The sequence below is a fragment of the Nerophis lumbriciformis genome, linkage group LG35, assembly GCF_033978685.3.
Source record: "Nerophis lumbriciformis linkage group LG35, RoL_Nlum_v2.1, whole genome shotgun sequence".
Lineage (NCBI taxonomy): Eukaryota > Metazoa > Chordata > Actinopteri > Syngnathiformes > Syngnathidae > Nerophis > Nerophis lumbriciformis.
In genome coordinates, this window is record NC_084582.2 from 15,045,680 (window position 1) to 15,066,512 (window position 20,833).

General features: G+C 41.6%; 1 protein-coding gene across 5 annotated transcripts in view; it reads left to right on the plus strand.

Moving 5' to 3' along the window:
* Positions 1 to 20,833, plus strand: part of tenm2a (teneurin transmembrane protein 2a) — a 737,482-nt gene that overhangs the window by 243,092 nt on the left and 473,557 nt on the right. For 4 of the 5 annotated variants that reach the window (XM_061928107.2, XM_061928109.2, XM_061928108.2 and 1 more), the window contains exons 3-5: positions 2,057 to 2,098; positions 2,211 to 2,243; positions 11,256 to 11,549. In XM_061928107.2, the coding sequence (XP_061784091.2) occupies positions 2,057 to 2,098; positions 2,211 to 2,243; positions 11,256 to 11,549 (369 nt within the window). The remainder of the gene's footprint in view (positions 1 to 2,056; positions 2,099 to 2,210; positions 2,244 to 11,255; positions 11,550 to 20,833) is intronic. The other variant, XM_061928111.2, reaches the window with a different exon arrangement.

A 20,833-nucleotide genomic window follows, 5' to 3' on the forward strand; every position in this document is an offset into this window, starting at 1 on the left:
TCAAATTATGCGCAAAAATATCATGTTTTGGGATTAAAATGCTACCAAAAGACGTACTACATGATATGAAGCTTTCTCCAGTCTTATGTAGTTGAAGCGGGCACTTCAAAACAAGAGAATACACGCCTAATTACTACTGTCTCCGTTTTTTAAAGGGACATTTTAGCTCTAGACATCATTTTTAGGTCCAGAGCTATGCAATAAGTGCCAATGTTGTCAGGTCATTTACCGTATTTTTCGGACTATAAGTCGCAGTTTTTTTCATAGTTTGGCCGGGCTCCAGTGCGATTTATATATGTTTTTTTCCTTCTTTATTATGCATTTTCGGCAGGTGCGACTTATACTCCAGTGCGACTTATACTCCGAAAAATACGGTAATGTGCGTAGGGTTGGGTATCGTTTGAATTCGAACGATTCCGATTCCGATTCTTTGTTTCGATTCCGATTCCTGACGATTCTCGATTCCGATTCTTCTTGTACCATGCCGGGATCAATGTGTTTGACAGGTAGTCCCTGGAAGGTGGTATGTATTTTGGGTTGAGAGTTTTCACCATATCCCTGCAAACATAAACAAACATGTAATGTTGCTGTTACTGTTTAGCCCAGTATCAATTAGCTTAGCTCTAACGTTATTGCTTAACTAACCTAAATGTTGGAGATTCCACCTCTGAAAAGGGATGCAGTCTTTTGACTATGTGTGCAGTGACCTTTCTGTGGCACTCTTCCGTCTGTGGCACCGACATCTTCCCCATTGCCGCTACGGTGAACGGAGTACGCTGAGCACATCGCGGAGCCTGGCTAGCAGGTTGTAAATTGTCTATGAAAAAATACGCGGGCTAATTTGTTAGCTGCTTCAACGTTGGCGCAAAACACATTATTTATTGCATATATATTGTTTTACTTACCGGATTCGGACTGCAGTGCAGTCACCGAGGTGCCAGGCTGGGCGTCAGAGCCAGAGGAAGAGGCAGAGGAGGACGGTCGGAGCAGCGCGTCGAAGACGGGACACGCATTTATTTGTACTCCATGAACTCGGAGGTGCTTCATCATGTTCGACGTGCACCCTCCTAAGTACGAAACAGTCCTGTCGCACGTGTTACATTTTGCCGATATTTCATTTTTTTTTAGTAAAATAAAGCCACACTTTCGACCGCCGACGCCCGCTATCCATGCTTGACTGACTCGCTCGGCTACATAGGCTCGGCTATGCTAACACTTCCGGCGGTGGGCGCTTCTTCGTTGGTGTTCAGCGGCTTCTTCTTCCGGTCGGCGGACTTATTCCTCTTTTCCGGTCGGCGGACTGGGTATTGAAACTAGGAATCGAAATTTTAACTTTTGAACGATTCCGGGAGAATCGGAAAGTTAGTCCCGGTTCCAATCGATACTCGATACTCGATACCCAACCCTAAATGTGCGTTACATTACATTACCTGTATATTATTTCTCTGAGGAGCATTTTTTTCTAAGATTGTTGTTGTCGATCATTTTCAGACCTGCTTCTAATATTCAGACCACCTGAATTTGCTGCATAGGAGGGGGCAAGCAGAAAAAAGCTTAAAACATAGAAAAGTACATTACAAATTGGCATGTGTGTGAGAGGCATTGATCTGATTAGAATGCAGCACCACATTTTCCCCCCACATCTGTCATAATATCAAGTAACAAACATGTTATTGGGTTTCTAGTTATGGAGTAACTGAGATAGATTTTCATGTCCGCTTCAGCCTTTCGCACCAATCCATCTTTCTTTGAGTTTATGTAGATTGCTATAGCACGGGACCGGGCCTACCACTCATGGGGATACAACAAGATTGGATGTTTCATGTGTAATCACTAGTTATGTAGTGTTAATTGTGTGGTTTGGCAGACTGTGTGATGTAACAGTGGAAAGGTGGATACATTCAGTCACAGCATGGAATTCCATTGATATGTTTAGTATGTTTGTGACTCTTGTTTTTGCTGGGTTTAAAATACAGAAAAAGAGATTAGACCAATGCCGAGTTCACCTTCCTAATGCTGGTCCGGTGCTAAGAATCAATCTGCTTTACTCTCTCAGGACTCCTGGAGTTCTCTCCTGTCCTCCGGTACTTCATCTCAGGTATGGAAGCAACAGCAGGAATAGCTTCTGTATGTAGAATAGCTCTGTTGTAGAACTTGGCTATAGAGATTTTTGTATGAATACTTTTCTTTTGTCTTTTTTTTTTTTTAAGTGGGAGGGAGACAACCGAAGAAGAAGCAAACTGGTAATATTCAATGATGTATTGCAATGCGTGATACACTATTGTTGCTTTAGCCGCTTTGCTCTAGCTAGTTGTGGAGTCTTTTGTTGTGGTTGTGTAGTCTTTCTGCGTAGAAATATGCTTTTTTCCCCTCTCCCGAGTTTCCTTAGAGGCCCTTCCTTTCCTTGTGTCCTCCAGTGCACGCCTCAAGTTTTTTTGCAATCTTTTAAAGAGCGAAGGAGAAGAAGGAGCAAATGAGTTTCTTCACTTGAATTTCTCTTCGTCTGATTGCTCCTGATGAGTCACAGTTGACCGAGTCACGCAGCTGTGTGGTTCTTGTTATGTCAGTATCATACAATATGACGCCACCATGAAAGCGTTTTGACGCCAGTCTCCTCCCCTATCTCTCGCTCCTTCCTCACAAACTGCTAATGAAAAGAATCAACTTTTTCCACCCTAATCCCTCTACCCCAACAGCTGATGGTGAGGAATTGCATTCACAATGCTCTTTTAATTAGTATAAAGAATAAATTGGTTGAGCATGCCTTTCCCGTAATTGCTTTTTTTCCTCAGCTCGGATTTAATTGGGCAGTGTTACTTTGCTATTGATCTCTTTTGATGTGCTTTAATTTGGATAATTTTATCTCTTTATTTTATTTGAGACAAGTCAGTTTGTCTTGAACAGGGTTGAAGTGGGGACAGTGTTTGGCAACATGGCTGGTACCGCTGAATACTGTACTATTTTAGTTAGACTTGGTGGTTAGGTGACTATAGGCGAGATGTTCTGACCCAAAGGCAACATCACAGCTCCATTACTATATAGAACAGGGGTGTCAGACGTACGACCCGAGGGCCGGAACAGGCCCGCAAACAGGTTTTGTCTGGCCCGCCGGATGAGTTTGCTGAGTACAGGTAAAAGCCAGTAAATTAGAATATTTTGAAAAACTTGATTTATTTCAGTAATTGCATTCAAAAGGTGTAACTTGTTCATTATATTTATTCATTGCACACAGACTGATGCATTCAAATGTTTATTTCATTTAATTTTGATGATTTGAAGTGGCAACAAATGAAAATCCAAAATTCCGTGTGTCACAAAATTAGAATATTACTTAAGGCTAATACAAAAAAGGGATTTTTAGAAATGTTAGCCAACTGAAAAGTATGAAAATGAAAAATATGAGCATGTACAATACTCAATACTTGGTTGGAGCTCATTTTGCCTCAATTACTGCGTTAATGCGGCGTGGCATGGAGTCGATGAGTTTCTGGCACTGCTCAGGTGTTATGAGAGCCCAGGTTGCTCTGATAGTGGCCTTCAACTCTTCTGCGTTTTTGGGTCTGGCATTCTGCATCTTCCTTTTCACAATACCCCACAGATTTTCTATGGGGCTAAGGTCAGGGGAGTTGGCGGGCCAATTTAGAACAGAAATACCATGGTCCGTAAACCAGGCACGGGTAGATTTTGCGCTGTGTGCAGGCGCCAAGTCCTGTTGGAACTTGAAATCTCCATCTCCATAGAGCAGGTCAGCAGCAGGAAGCATGAAGTGCTCTAAAACTTGCTGGTAGACGGCTGCGTTGACCCTGGATCTCAGGAAACAGAGTGGACCGACACCAGCAGATGACATGGCACCCCAAACCATCACCCAACCATGCAAATTTTGCATTTCCTTTGGAAATCGAGGTCCCAGAGTCTGGAGGAAGACATGAGAGGCACAGGATCCACGTTGCCTGAAGTCTAGTGTAAAGTTTCCACCATCAGTGATGGTTTGGGGTGTCATGTCATCTGCTGGTGTCGGTCCACTCTGTTTCCTGAGATCCAGGGTCAACGCAGCCGTCTACCAGCAAGTTTTAGAGCACTTCCTGCTTCCTGCTGCTGACCTGCTCTATGGAGATGGAGATTTCAAGTTCCAACAGGACTTGGCGCCTGCACACAGTGCAAAATCTACCCGTGCCTGGTTTACGGACCATGGTATTTCTGTTCTAAATTGGCCCGCCAACTCCCCTGACCTTAGCCCCATAGAAAATCTGTGGGGTATTGTGAAAAGGAAGATGCAGAATGCCAGACCCAAAAACGCAGAAGAGTTGAAGGCCACTATCAGAGCAACCTGGGCTCTCATAACACCTGAGCAGTGCCAGAAACTCATCGACTCCATGCCACGCCGCATTAACGCAGTAATTGAGGCAAAAGGAGCTCCAACCAAGTATTGAGTATTGTACATGCTCATATTTTTCATTTTCATACTTTTCAGTTGGCCAACATTTCTAAAAATCCCTTTTTTGTATTAGCCTTAAGTAATATTCTAATTTTGTGACACACGGAATTTTGGATTTTCATTTGTTGCCACTTCAAATCATCAAAATAAATGAAATAAACATTTGAATGCATCAGTCTGTGTGCAATGAATAAATATAATGTACAAGTTACACCTTTTGAATGCAATTACTGAAATAAATCAAGTTTTTCAAAATATTCTAATTTACTGGCTTTTACCTGTATAAAAATTAACCTGAAATCTTTGAACGAAAGAAACAGCTGTTCTAAATGTGTCCACTGGATGTCGCAATAGCAATTATTTGCATCTTTGTAGTAAGTAAGTACCGTATATTACCAAATAGTAGCCCGGGCGTTTATTTCACAAAATCGATTTTGGAGACAGGCGTTTAAAGGGGAACATTATCACCAGAACTATGTAAGCGTCAATATATACCTTGATGTTGCAGAAAAAATACCATATATTTTTTTAACCGATTTCCGAACTCCAAATGGGTGAATTTTGGCGAATTAAACGCCTTTCTATTATTCGCTCTCGGAGCGATGACGTCACAACGTGGCGTCACATCGGGAAGCAATCCGCCATTTTCTCAAACACCGAGTCAAATCAGCGCTGTTATTTTCCGTTTTTTCGACTGTTTTCCGTACCTTGGAGACATCATGCCTCGTCGGTGTGTTGTCGGAGGGTGTAACAACACGAACAGGGACGGATTCAAGTTGCACCAGTGGCCCAAAGATGCGAAAGTGGCAAGAACTTGGACATTTGTTCCGCACACTTTACCGACGAAAGCTATGCTACGACAGAGATGGCAAGAATGTGTGGATATCCTGCCGACACTCAAAGCAGATGCATTTCCAACGATAAAGTCAAAGAAATCTGCCGCCAGACCCCCATTGAATCTGCCGGAGTGTGTGAGCAATTCAGGGACAAAGGCCCTTGGTAGCACGGCAAGCAATGGCGGCAGTTTGTTCTCGCAGACGAGCGAGCTAAACCCACTATCGACCCTAGCTTCCCTGGCCTGCTGACATCAACTCCAAAACTGGACAGATCAGCTTTCAGGAAAAGAGCGCGGATGAGGGTTTGTCTACAGAATATATTAATTGATGAAAATTGGGCTGTCTGCATTCTCAAAGTGCATGTTGTTGCCAAATGTATTTCATATGCTGTAAACCTAGTTCATAGTTGTTAGTTTCTTTTAATGCCAAACAAACACATACCAATCGTTGGTTAGAAGGCGATCGCCGTATTCGTCCCGTGTCGCTGGCTGTCGTGTCGTTTTCGCTTGCACACTACAACCATCCGTTTCAATACATTCGTAATCTGTTGAATCGCTTAAGCCGCTGAAATCCGAGTCTGAATCCGAGCTAATGTCGCTATAGCTTGCTGTTCTTTCCGCCATGTTTGTTTGTGTTGGCTTCACTATGTGACGTCACAGGAAAATGGACGGGTGTTTATAACGATGGTTAAAATCAGGCACTTTGAAGCTTTTTTTAGGGATTTATTGCGTGATGGGTAAAATTTTGAAAAAATCTTCGAAAAATATAATAAGCCACTGGGAACTGATTTTTAATGGTTTTAACCATTCTGAAATTGTGATAATGTTCCCCTTTAAAAGAAGCAGGCGGTTATTTGCACAAGGCTTTTATTTATTTTTGCACCAGCCGTTACCAGGCCATTATTTGGTTACAAAGGTTACTGTCCAGTATTTTTTTTTCATACAAAAAACTTTAAATGTAAAAGCTATTGTAAACATACAAACAAAAAAACAAGAGATCAACATGAGGTAGGCTATCAAAAGACAAGAGATCAACAAGGCCTCAACATGGCAGTAGTGCAACAATTGTCAAATAGAAAACCAATACAAAAAATAAATAAACTTTTTAAATAAAGCAACCTACCGGGAAAAATAAAATTATGGTACCAAGTACTCAAGTATAAAACCCACCATCAAAACAGAACAATAATACTGTCACTTAAATAAAATAAAGGCTACAGTACTCCAAGTTTTAAATAAAGCAGCATACAGGAACAATAAAATTATGGTACAAAGTACTCTATAAAACCATCAAAACAATAATACTGCAGCAAACGCAACCCCTTTAGCATTTTAATCTAAATTATGCAAATAACAGCCCATGGGCGGCTATTTGGACATAGGCGGTTATTAGGAAGAGGCGGTTAATTCACAAAATGGGGTCAGACCCCGGGCGGCTATTAGGACATGGGCGGTTATTTGCCCAAGGGCGTTTATTTGGTAATATACGGTAAGTAAGTGTCAGCGTTTGTAGGTGCCGAACCCCAAGATGCAGAGAAGGCGGAAGGAATTGTGCGAGAAAACATGATTTAATTAAACACTATGGCAAAAAAACAAACAAAAGGGTAACAACAAAAGGCGCGCACAAAGCGGAGAACAAACTTGGTTATGAACTAAAATAGCACAGAGGCTAACTGTGGACAAGAAACAAAAACACTTACTGTGACACGAAGGAACTAGGACATGAGCAGAGTGAAACAAAAGTAGACAGAGCTACAACGACAAGTATTAAGACAGGTAGTAATGACAATGACAATAATCCAGCAGTGACTGGAAGGTAGGGCAGGTATAAATAGCAGCTGGCTGATTGACACCAGGTGTGGCCAGGTGCCAATCAGCCACAGCTGAGGGGACACAGCACTCAGGGAGACAAACAGGAAACAGAACCAAAACAAGAGCGCTGACAGGAAATACTACACACACAGAGGAAAAACTAAAACACAACCAAACTGTCAGGGGAAAGCCTGACAAGTAAGTACATTTTATTTATACAGCTCTTTTCACAGATAAAATCACAAAGCGCTGTACAAAACATAGGTGAAGTAAAACAACAATTCAATTAAAACAACAGGGGCAAAATCATAAAAAGGATACAAAGTGGATTAAAAATGATAGTTAATAAATGCCATCCATCCATCCATTTTCTACCGCTTATTCCCATTGGGGTCGCGGGGGGCGCTGGAGCCTATCTCAGCTACAATCGGGCGGAAGGCGGGGTACACCCTGGACAAGTCGCCACCTCATCGCAGTAGTTAATAAATGCATTAACTAAAAAGAGATGTTTTCAAATGTTTCTTAAAAGTTTCAACACAGTCAAGATCACGGAAGGACTGGTGCAAATTGTTCCAGAGTCTAGGAGCTATAGCCTGGAATGCCAGGTCTCCACGGGTTTTAAAAGGAGTTTTTGGGATCTTTAGAAGACCCTGGCCTGAAGACCTGAGGCTACGCCCTGAAGAGTAGGGGCATAGCAAGTCAGTGATGTACTGAGGGACCCCACCATGCAAGGCACGGAATGTCAGGACTAAAATCTTAAACTTAATGCGGAATTTAACAGGAAGCCAATGAATACTGGATAAAATGGGGGTGATATGGGCTGTTCTGGGTGCTGCGGTCAAAAGTCTGGCAGCCGCATTTTGACTTGTGGAAACGGGTGAAGAGATAATTGCAATAGTCAATGCGAGACGAAATGAACGCGTGAATGACCATTTCGAGATCCAATTTTGACAACAAATTTCTCACTTTAGAAATATTTCTGAGATGATAAAAACAGTTTTTGGTCAGTTGACGACAGTAACCCTCCAAATTCATGGACTGATCCAACACAACCCCAAGGTTTCTTAGGCTGCTTTTAGAGATGCACCCAGAGCACCAAGGGAGTTCCTGATCAGGGGGATCTTTTCATCGGGCGCAATTATCAGGGTTTCCGTTTTGTTTGAATTTTATCTGGAGGAAAACCCTTTTCCGGGTTCTCGACCGGAAAATGGTGGAGTGCCATCTCCGGGTTGGGGAGGAGATTTTGCCCCAAGTGGAGGAGTTCAAGTACCTCGGAGTCTTGTTCACGAGTGAGGGAAGAGTGGATCGTGAGATCGACAGGCGGATCGGTGCGGCGTCTTCAGTAATGCGGATGCTGTATCGATCCGTTGTGGTGAAGAAGGAGCTGAGCCGGAAGGCAAAGCTCTCAATTTACCGGTCGATCTACGTTCTCATCCTCACCTATGGTCATGAGCTTTGGGTTATGACCAAAAGGACAAGATCACAGGTACAAGCGGCCGGAATGAGTTTCCTCCACCGGGTGGCGGGTCTCTCCCTTAGAGATAGGGTGAGAAGCTCTGGCATCCGGGGGGAGCTCAAAGTAAAGCCGCTGCTCCTCCACATCGAGAGGAGCCAGATGAGGTGGTTCGGGCATCTGGTCAGGATGCCACCCGAACACCTCCCTAGGGAGGTGTTTAGGGCACGTCCGACCGGTAGGAGGCCGCGGGGAAGACCCAGGACACGTTGGGAAGACTATGTCTCCCGGCTGGCCTGGGAACGCCTCGGGGTCCCACAGGAAGAGCTGGACGAAGTGGCTGGGGAGAGGGAAGTCTGGGCTTTCCTGCTTAGGCTGCTGCCCCCGCGACCCGACCTCGGATAAGTGGAGGAAGATGGATGGATGGATGGACGGATGGATGGAAATTTGAGGACAACCAGTTTTTAATAGAGGATACGCACTCCAAGAACTCAGATAAAAAGTGGAACTCTGAATCATTGAAGGAGAATTACAGTTGAATATCATCTGCATAGAAATGATAAGAAACATTTTTAAAACTACTGATCAACCTCCCAAGCGGCCTCAGATACAACAAAAATAAAACAGGCCCCAGAACAGAACCCTGGGCCACACCACATGACAGGTTGGACACATTGGACATTACATCGTTTAAAGCAACATTAAAAGTTCTTCCATTTAGATGATGCTACATATGTACAAAATAAACCACATGATGTTAGTACATCAGTTGTGAAAAATTATCAAACTACATAAATAACATATTTTAATTTGATTTTGATGTATTTTTTTATCTTGATAGATTAAAACTTAACACCAATGAGTTGACTGATGAACATTATCACATAATTTAGTCAGAACATATAATTAACAAGAAATAAATATAGAATATTATTAACCACAACATGTACCGTATGTTTCGGACTGTAAGTCGCAGTTTTTTTCATAGTTTGGCCGGGCTCCAGTGCGATTTATATGTTTTTTTCCTTCTTTATTACGCATTTTCGGCAGGTGCGACTTATACTCCGGTGCGACTTATACCGTATTTTCCGCACTATAAGGCGCACCTAAAAACCACAAATTTTCTCAAAAGCTGACAGTGCGCCTTATAGCCCGGTGCGCTTTATATATGGATAAATATTAAGATTCATTTTCATAAAGTTTCGGTCTCGCAACTTCGGTAAACAGCCGCCATCTTTTTTCCCCGTAGAAGAAGCGCGCGGTGCATGCTGGGATATGTGACGTTTCATTTCCATTTGTGTGTTTATGTAAAGACCCCAAAATGGCTCCTATTAAGTGTGTTGTCTGTCTAATTATAAATAATGCAGACGAGGCGTGTTAACTGAGTTCTCAACGTTTACTCACAGCGTGCTCATAACCACATTCTAACTCCCAGCATACAACAACGCTTCTCAGGGCTACCGCGCATGCTCGTAACTATCGTTGCATGCTGGGTAGTGTAGTTGTTATATTTGCTAGCTCATAACATCACATTAAGAGACACGCTTACGCGCTTAATTCAATACTCGCCGTCATTCCGGGTGGATTGACAAAAGACCTCCAGCCGCTAGATATTGGTGTCAACAGGGCATTCGAAGCTAGACTGCTAACTGCGTGGGAACAGTGGATGACAGAAGGCGAACACACGTGACGTTCACCAAGACAGGGAGACAGGGAGACAGCGCCAGACGACATTTTGGATCCCACATTCGCCCAACTTTTCAATTCGGACAACAAAGGAGAATAATTCGAGGGATTTATGAATGAAGAATAACTTCAGAAAGTGAGCGTTATGTTTATTTTGTGTGTTGTGACATTAACGTTCGAGCAACATTATGTTGCTATTGCTCTGCACTATTTTGAATTTTACTATGTTTGTGATTGCACATTTGCGTACATTTTGGGAGTGAACAGAGTTGTTAGAACGCTGGTTTTTAATATATTATTAAAGTTTGACTGACCTATCTGACTGTTTTTTTGACATTCCTTTAGCGCAGTTAGATGCGGCTTACAACACCGGGCGGCTTATAGGTGGACAAAGTTTTGAAATATGCCGTTCATTGAAGGCGCGGCTTTTAACCCAGGGCGCCTTACGGTGCGGAAAATACGGTACTCCGAAAAATACGGTAAGTGTAAAAAAAAAAAAATCAACATTATGATTTGTAAATTTTCACAATGTGCTTGTTCTATTTTTAAACAAAGAAAACAATCTGAAGTTGTCTTTATTTTTAAGTTATCGTGCCGTGATTTTACCAGTCCGGCCCACTTGGGAGTCGATTTTTCTCCATGTGGCCCCCGATCTAAAACAAGTGTGACACCCCTGATATAGAAAGTGAGCAGCACTTTCATCTCACATCAATATGGTATGGGTGCAAAAGCAGTGCAGTAAAGTCAGGGACAAGGCCTTCTAAGATGTCCTCACCAAGCCTGCAGGCTGCTACGTATTTCTTTCAGCAGCGACTGTACAGTTTGTGACTGATTCATGCTGTGTCATCTCTACCCTCCCGCGTGCAAGAACAAAAAGCAATTTTCAACCTCCTCCTCCGTTGTTTTATAATTAGTTTGCCTCTCTGCGTGTGATTGTGGATTTGTTTACTGGGTAGGTGTGTTTGTGTGAATGGCTCTATTTACCCGCTTCAGCCCTTCATTCCACCTGTGTAACTGTAGTGCCTCCCTTACAGGGGGGAACTTTACCCTGGCCGAGCTGGGAGTGTGCGAGCAAACGCCCGTTCCACATTCTGCCGCCGTCCCCTACTGTCCGGAACTCGGGCTCCTCCAGAGGGGCTATTCCCTCAGTGCTGGCTCCGATGCAGACTCTGACCCAGACGGCCCACTGTCCCCTGACAGAGCCATCCAGCTTTGGGCCGGAGGAGGAAGAGTTAAGTCCCGACGCAGCTCAGGAGTGTCCAGTCATGAGAACTCGGCCCTGACTCTCACCGACTCTGAGAATGACAATAAGTCTGATGACGAAGCAGGTAGGAAACCTGGATGTGTGGTCATGATAAGATACTGGCATAAAATATATATATATATATGCAACTGACCTGAAAACGAAAGACTACCTAATTTTTCCGGACGATTGAGCTGCACCCACTACATTTTTTAAGAAAAATATATGTTTTCATATGTTAGCTGCACCCTGCACACTATAAACTGCATATATATACTGGAACCACTAGCTCAGTGGTTCTTAACCTTGTTGGAGGTACCGAACCCCACCAGTTTCATATGCGCATTCACCGAACCCTCCTTTTTTTTCAAATTCAAGACAAAGTTATTATATGTTTTTGGTAACACTTTAGTATGGGGAACATATTCTAAGTAACAAAGACTTAATTTGGAGTTTTTTGGACACTAGGGGAACATATTCTAAGTAACAAAGACTTAATTTGGAGTTTTTTGGACACTAGGGGAACATATTCTAAGTAACAAATACTTAATTTAGAGTTATTTGGTTAGAGTTAGGGTTCGGGTTAGGGTTAGGGTTAGAGGGTTAGGGCCAGGGTTAGAGGGTTAGGGTTATAATAAGGCCATGCCGAATAAGGCATTAATAAGTACTTAATAATGACTAGTTAAGAGCCAATATGTTACTAATTTGCATGTTAATAAGCAACTAATTAGTGGTGAACATGTTCCCCATACTAAAGTGTTACCATGTTTTTTTTACTGGTGCACAAAATGAACCGTGAATGAACGTCACCTTGTTCAAACAACAAAACCAACACAGTGCATAAAATCACAACAAATTACACACCTGCAAATCAGTCTGACTTCTGCTGTTGCCGTATCCGTAATACGCCGATAGGGAGAAGTTTTTATTTACACGATGAGTCGGGTATGTTTTGACCTCCGCCGAACCCCTGAGCCCGACTCACCGAACCCCTAGGGTTCGATCGAACCCATTTTTGCATATGTTTAGTAGATTATATTAGCGTGTGCTATCAAGTTTGCACGTGTTTGAGTACACGCAGACCTTTAGTAAATCAGGCCCCAAATGTGTTGGAACTGAAATATGAGAAGATGTATCTCTGTGTTCCTGCTTGGAGATATTGTGTTTTTGAAAGGCATCATACATTTCAGATGTAAACCTAATTTTACAAAGGATTCAATTGGGGCTGCAACTAACGATTAGTTTGATAATCGATTAATCTGTCGATTATTACTTCGATTAATAACCGGATAAAAAAGACAAACTACATTTCTATCCTTTCCAGTACTTTATTGAAAAAAACAGCATACTGGCACCATGTTCTGGACATTGGGGATGAAGCATACATCAATAATAACACAAATGTAACCCATCAGATCAGAACTGAATCAGATATTGTACACATTTCTGTTGTGAATAATACAGGATTAATTTTAGGCTGCCTCTGAATAATAGGATGAAATATTCCAGCAGCTTCATAACGTTTAGTTATACTAAAGTGTCACTCAAACCTAAATAGATTTATATAGCTTTATTGGGCCGGTTTCATTGATCCATTATGAAACCAACCTGAGATATTTCTGTCCGTTACGTTTATTTCAAAATTGGTAACGTTTGCTCTCTCAAAACGGAGTCAAATGTGCCGGAGACACATTATGAGCCCCGCGTTGCAACAAAGGCATAACGTTAACGTTACTCACAAAAAAGCTGAACTCATGAATGCCTGTTGCCACTATGGACTTAAAAAGTTACGTACCTTCATCCATGGCTCTAACATGTTTCCTTTTCAGCTTCTCCTGAAGCAATGTTGTACTTCCGTGCCATTTTGCAGGAAACGGTCTTCTTTGAAGTCTTTAAAGTAAAGTGTTCCCACACTTTTGACGACTTCGGTCGTACACTTTTCTCCATTGAAGCAATAACCTCAAGATGTTTTTCCGCTGAACTATCGGTACTGTTTTCCTGCGCCATTTTTCGAATGTTTCCAGAAAAGGAGACGGCGTCGTCACGTGAGCTGTACATGACACATCATTGGCTAGCTTACCTCCACCTCATGAGACGTAGCCTCAGCGCCGCCCTGGCGCTGTTTTGTACTGTTTTTGTTCTTATTTTGATTATTGTTTCTCAGCTGTTTGTAAATGTTGCAGTTTATAAATAAAGGTTTATAAAAAATGTGCATAGCATAGTTCCAACGAATCGATGACTAAATTAATCGCCAACTATTTTTATAATCGATTAGTTGTTGCAGCCCTAGATTCAATACACTTTGTCATACCAGCACACATAAGAATGCCCAGAAATTAGTACCAAAGGTCCTCGATTTAGCCTATAGATTACCACAAGAACCGGTGGTCCCGCTGAGATAAAGCAATGTCTTCTGGTCTTAGAAATTCAAATCAAATCTTTAAGAGAAGTCAAGTAAAAGTCATGGAAAATCATTGATGAAAAAGTGTATGAACCCTTACCTGTACAAAGTAACTCAACTCATAATATGTATTTCAATATTTCAACCAACTAAATTTTAATTCACTTAAGAATTTGCTCAAGAGGACATGGATAGTGCTCAGGAAGAAGATTATGGATTAAAAAACAATGCCATATTTGTCCTTGAGGTAGTACTCATCCATAACAATAAGTTGATAATTGTGGTGTAGAACTGCACTGCAATATGTTATGACATGAGAAGCGAGATTTTCTTTGGATCTTATTAGGTTGCACAGGTACACAAATGCTGAAGCGGAACATCAGTCTTAATGGTGTGACTTTGCACTTCAGGTTCCCACTACAGCGCCAGAATGTTGTGAGTAAGATCGTGTAACACATGTAACACCCATTCCACATGGCAGCGTCCTACTACATGAATCACAATAATTACGTTGAATGTTAAATCTGACATGAGGTTATTATGAGCTGGCATTAGCAGGTGTTCAAGCAGAGCCACGTTATGATGAGGTATATTTGCTGGTTGCTCTATATATAGACATTACCGTATTTTCCGGACCATAGGGCGCAACGGATTATAACGGGTACAGCCGATGAATGTACTATGTTGGATCTTTTTTCATATATTAGGCGCACCGGATTATAGGGCGCATTAAAGGAGTCATATTATTAGAACATTTTTTCTATATTGAAAACACTCCTTTGTGTTAAACATAACATGTAATGGTGGTTCCTTGGTTATAGTGTTGTATAGGTTATGTTTTACAGATCATCTTCAAGCCGCTTTCTGACAGTCGCTTCCGGATTCGGCGTTCTGTTTACGTGGCTCATCTTCAGCAGCGTCTTCTCCCCGTCATCTTTGTTGTAGCGGTGTAGCGTGCAAGGACGGAGGTGGAAGAAGTGTCAAAAGATGGAGCTAACTGTTTTAATGACATTCAGACTTTATTTAAATCAATAACAGAGCAGCATCTCCTCATCCGGAAACAACACCGGAAATGTGTCACATGAAAAACCGTCCAACCGGAACTCTCTAATAACTAAAGTTCCTTGGGTGAATAATATAAACTCATTACACCGGTATGTTTTAGCGCTTTCATGGCAAGTTTACAGACAGATATAAGTAGGGATGATGTTTGAAACCGGTTCTCCCGGTTGTTCGATAAGAAAATAACCGTTCGATAAGAAAAGAACCGATTCTATGGACTCAAATCCCTTTTTGAGAACCGGTTCCCGTTATCAAGGCCACTATAGTAAAGAAAAGGAGTTGGTTCTTTATTCGAATCCCTGGGAACAAATCCCGTCTCACAAGAAATGCCCTTTGGGACATCACAGGAAATGACGTAACACAGTCTAATGACTGAGCTAAAAAGCAGACATGCTAATTTTTTGGAAGAAGAATTGTTGATTGATGACTATGGCGTTCTTAGTGTCATAGAGTGTGTAGTTGGTATGTTCCAATAGCAGCAGAAGTGCACTTTTTGGAGGGCTGTATTATTTTCAGTTTTGTGCCCAAGGGACTAATTTTATTATTTATACACCTATAGTGATCACAGAGACAGGTTGTTTTTGTGTTACTGTATACATTTGTTTTTCTGAAAAATCCCACTTAATATACTTTGGGTAACAACAGTCAATATTTATTTATTTTATTTTTTTAGGGGGGGGTAACCGTCAATATTTATTTATTTATTTTATTTTATTTTTTTCATATAAAATAAAAGTGAGCTTTTGTTAAACCAAATATTGTGTTTTTTTCCATATACAACAACCTATCTGGATTCGATAAGAGAATCGATAAGGAATTGGTTCGATAAGAGGATTCGTTAATGGGCTCGAACTCGATAATTTCTTATCAAACATCATCCCTAGATATAAGTAATAACTTTACACTACTTTATATCACAAATGGCAACAGCGGAGGATGAATGTCACATAACAAGAAGATAGAGAAAAAGAAGAAGCTTATTGACTATGGCATCGGCGTGGACGTGCACAATTTTTCAGGATTCATGCAGATCCCAAATACAGATCAGCAGGTACCAGAAGGTAAGAAAAGTTGCTTTTTCATAATATTGTGAAACAAAACGCCAGATAATATGTCTTACCTTCTATACACAACATAATAATACTTGTAAATTTAATGTCGTACTAAAACATTTTGATGGATTTTTGAGCGCCGTGTGTAATGTTCTAAATTTTCAATGGAACATTTAAAATGTTGGTGTTGTTTACTTGAGACATATTGCCATCACAGTGCAGCCTACACTTATCTCTTATGTTTGACTGCCATCTACTGGTCACACTTATCATTACACCACATACCAAATAAAATACCTTCGAGGTGGATAAGCCAAACCAAACTTATTCCTTACGTTAAGTATAGTTCGGAAAATTCAACACATGTTTGGGGAGAATATTTGATAAGTTCCTCGACTCTTGATGTTCTCCTCTACTACTACCATTGTCCCCTCCACACCACCAATAGTGCATTACCTAACAAGTTAGCTTATTTCATCACATCCAATTCCATAATATTGTGTACATAAAGTGATGACATACATTATACAGTATCTTTACTCCATTTTCCTCTTCTTCTTTTCTCTTTTTTCTAAAATGGCCATATCTTGGCTTCGCCTTTTTCTTTTTTATGATGTTTTGTTGACACTTAATCATTCTTCTATATTAGCTCTCGCCAATACTGCTGATGTCATTTGAATGTGTTGCTTGAGGCTTTTTCCTGTTGCATTTCCCTGTTAAACTAATAATTCATTGAGCAAATAGGATTTAGATGTTTTTTACATAACCGGTTGACACAACAGCACAGAATAGCAAGGATGAATGGGCTCAAGAAGTAACAAAAAAACGATAAATGATGGGGGAGACAAAAAACTGACTTGAGAGAAGATTGTCAAATGTGCCTTGCATGGATACAAGTAGTAGCTTATTATAGGGAAGCCTTCATTCTGCAATGATGGTGATAAGAAGAAAACATACTTGTGGTTTGCATGTTGGCACAGTCAGGAGATCCATGTGTGAATGTGAACGGTTGTTTGTCGCAGTGACGTGCGGTGAGGTTCATGGCTGGTGAGGCACTGACTTCATCACAGTCAGATTTACAAACATATGAACCCTAAAGAGTATCTTATTCACCATTTGATTGGCAGCAGTTAACGGGTTATGTTTAAAAGCTCATATCAGCATTTTTCCCTGCTTGGCACTCAGCATCAAGGGTTGGAATTGGGGGTTAAATCACAAAAAATGATTCCCAGGCGCGGCGCCGCTGCTGCCCACTGCTTCCCTCACCTCCCAGGGGGTGAACAAGGGGATGGGTCAAATGCAGACGACAAATTTCATTACACCTAGTGTGTGTGTGACAATCATTGGTACTTTAACTTAACTTTAACTTTACACATACAAACTGTAGCACACAAAAAAGCACATTTAATAAAAAAAACGTTATTATGGTCTTACCTTTACTTAGAAATTAAGTCCATGCGCCGCAACTAAAGCCCTCACTTAAACTTTCCACGTGCAAGATTGAATCTATTTAAAAAAGTGTAACCGAGGGTTTATAAATGTCGCCTATACTGTATGAAACTACAAAATAACAAACACGGAGGCTCCAGTTTACACGAGGACCACTTTATTTACCTTCTTTCCAAAACCTCCGCTCCACTACAACATGTCATCACTTCCGCTCTTGGCGCCTTCAAAATAAGAGCTCAAGGCATATACTGTATAACAGCGCATAACAGGAACTTAACATCACAAATAGGAAAGCCCATAAAAATAGGTTACAAAAGTTATTTAATAAGAAGCCAAAAAGTGCAAAAACAATAATGTTCATGTTGGAGGAGTTGTGAATTAGATACACCTGCTGTCTGCAGGTGTACCTAATGTTGTGGACCTGCAGTCATTCACAACTCCTCCAACACGAACATTATTGTTTTTGCACTTTTTGGCTTCTTATGAAATAACTTTTTTAAATAGATTAAATCTTGCACGTGGAAAGTTTAAGTGTGGGCTTTAGTTGATATAACAATTCTACAGCGGGGGTGCAGGAGGCGGGGCTACTGGAGCCTCAGCCAGTGCGTCTTTCGCAGCCGTTTTATGATCGCTCAGCACAAGAAATACGTTACACACATACAGTACATTATACACCTCAGCTAACTAAACTATGGAAATGTATAATATAATTCATATAGCAATACAGTCTCACTGCACAAAAGGCCAGCAGTTAGCCGAGTCCGTCCATGTTGAGGCACTGAGTGACGTGCCTCAACTGGCTGCTGTTCACCGCACCGTCTCTTCTCAGTATTTGAATGGCAAATGTGAAAATTCAGCGATTTTGAATAAAAATAATCTAAAACTGGTGAAATTAAATGGAAAATAACTTTATAGTATAATCACTGCATACATATAACAATTTATTTTATTTTTTTCTTTTTACATTTTTTTTCTTTCCATGATGGCCTCTAGTGACTGCACGTCACTGGTTTGTCGATATGTGACCTGTCATTGGCTGGCGACCAGTTTTGAAAATGAAAAATGTCAATGAAAAAATGGCCATTTTTCATTGACTCCAAAGGGAAGCTGAACTTCCCCTCTACATTTAATACAATAATTGGTAAAATACACATTGTGCAGACTAAAAACCGCATTAATAGCATGCTAGAATGTGGGTATGTTGAAGATGAATCTGCTGTTGAGTGAGTTTGCTCTCCGATGCGATCTCTCTTCTCTCGGCAGAAGCATGGATGCTCCCTGTGTAAATCTTTGCAGTAAATCCTTGCCGAAGCTCTAGCTTCAGCTCAAGGAAGCTCACAGCGGGCAAGTAAACCCTGATTGGATAAATAGTAAAAAAAACAAAAAAACATCACTTCCAGGGAAGCTGAGCTGCAGAAGTGGGCTGGCCTGGACCCTGGTTCTGCATGATGATTGGATGATCTGTCCGTGGCTGAATCCCTTTTTGATTATTTCATTCTTATTAATATTTATAAACCCTCAAAATAGCATTTTTAAGTTTAATTACGTTGTTCAGAGTTGATCCGAAGACTTTTCCAAGCCTCTTAGTGACGTTTTCTTTGTTAAAAATGACAAGCGACAAATCTAGCATCTGTTTTGTACGTTATTAGAGACTATACGCGGGTTTGGAGACTGACTTCTGTCGCGCTTAAAGGGGAACATTATCACCAGACCTATGTAAGCGTCAATATATACCTTGATGTTGCAGAAAAAAGACCATATGTTTTTTTAACCGATTTCCGAACTCTAAATGGGTGAATTTTGGCGAATTAAACGCCTTTCTAATATTCGCTCTCGGAGCGATGACGTCACAACGTGGCGTCACATCGGGAAGCAATCCGCCATTTTCTCAAACACAGAGTCAAATCAGCTCTGTTATTTTCCGTTTTTTCGACTGTTTTCCGTACTTTGGAGACATCATGCCTCGTCGGTGTGTTGTCGGAGGGTGTAACAACACGAACAGGGACGGATTCAAGTTGCACCAGTGGCCCAAAGATGCGAAAGTGGCAAGAAATTGGACGTTTGTTCCGCACACTTTACCGACGAAAGCTATGCTACGACAGAGATGGCAAGAATGTGTGGATATCCTGCGACACTCAAAGCAGATGCATTTCCAACAATAAAGTCAAAGAAATCTGCCGCCGGACCTCCATTGAATCTGCCGGAGTGTGTGAGCAATTCAGGGACAAAGGAGCCTCGCTAGCACGGCAAGCAATGGCGGCAGTTTGTTCCCGCAGACGAGCGAGCTAAACCCCCTATCGACCCTAGCTTCCCTGGCCTGCTGACATCAACTCCAAAACTGGACAGATCAGCTTTCAGGAAAAGAGCGCGGATGAGGGTATGTCTACAGAATATATTAATTGATGAAAATTGGGCTGTCTGCACTTTCAAAGTGCATGTTGTTGCCAAATGTATTTCATATGCTGTAAACCTAGTTCATAGTTGTTAGTTTCCTTTAATGTCAAACAAACACATACCAATCGTTGGTTAGAAGGCGATGGCCGAATTCGTCCTCGCTTTCTCCCGTGTCGCTGGCTGTCGTGTCGTTTTCGACGGTTTCGCTTGCATACGGTTCAAACCGATATGGCTCAATAGCTTCAGTTTCTTCTTCAATTTCGTTTTCGCTACCTGCCTCCACACTACAACCATCCGTTTCAATACATTCGTAATCTGTTGAATCGCTTAAGCCGCTGAAATCCGAGTCTGAATCCGAGCTAATGTCGCTATAGCTTGCTGTTCTTTCCGCCATGTTTGTTTGTGTTGGCTTCACTATGTGACGTCACAGGAAAATGGACGGGTGGTTAAAATCAGTCACTTTGAAGCTTTTTTTAGGGATATTGTGTGATGGGTACAATTTTGAAAAAAACCTCGAAAAATAAAATAAGCCACTGGGAACTGATTTTTAATGGTTTTAACAATTCTGAAATTGTGATAATGTTCCCTTTTAAAAAGTTAAAAAGTTAAAGTACCAATGATTGTCACACACACTAGGTGTGGTGAGATTATCCTCTGCATTTGACCATCACCCTCACCCCCTGGGCAGTAAGGGGAGCAGTGAGAAGCAGCGGTGGCCGCGCCAGGGAATAATTTTTGGTGATTTAACCCCCAATTCCAACCCTTGATGCTGAGTGCCAAGCAGGGAGGTAATGAATCCCATTGTTATAGTCTTTGGTATGACTCGGCCGGAGTTTGAACTCACGACCTACCGATCTCAGGGCGGACACTCACTGGGCCACTGAGCAGGTCAACCAGCAGTAGGTGCTGCTGTGAGCCCATCCACCCTTCCCACGTCAAAAATAAGCTTCCCCACCAGCAGCTGCCACTGGTCCAGGGTTTACCCCGCCTCTCGCCGAAGCCATTTGGGGA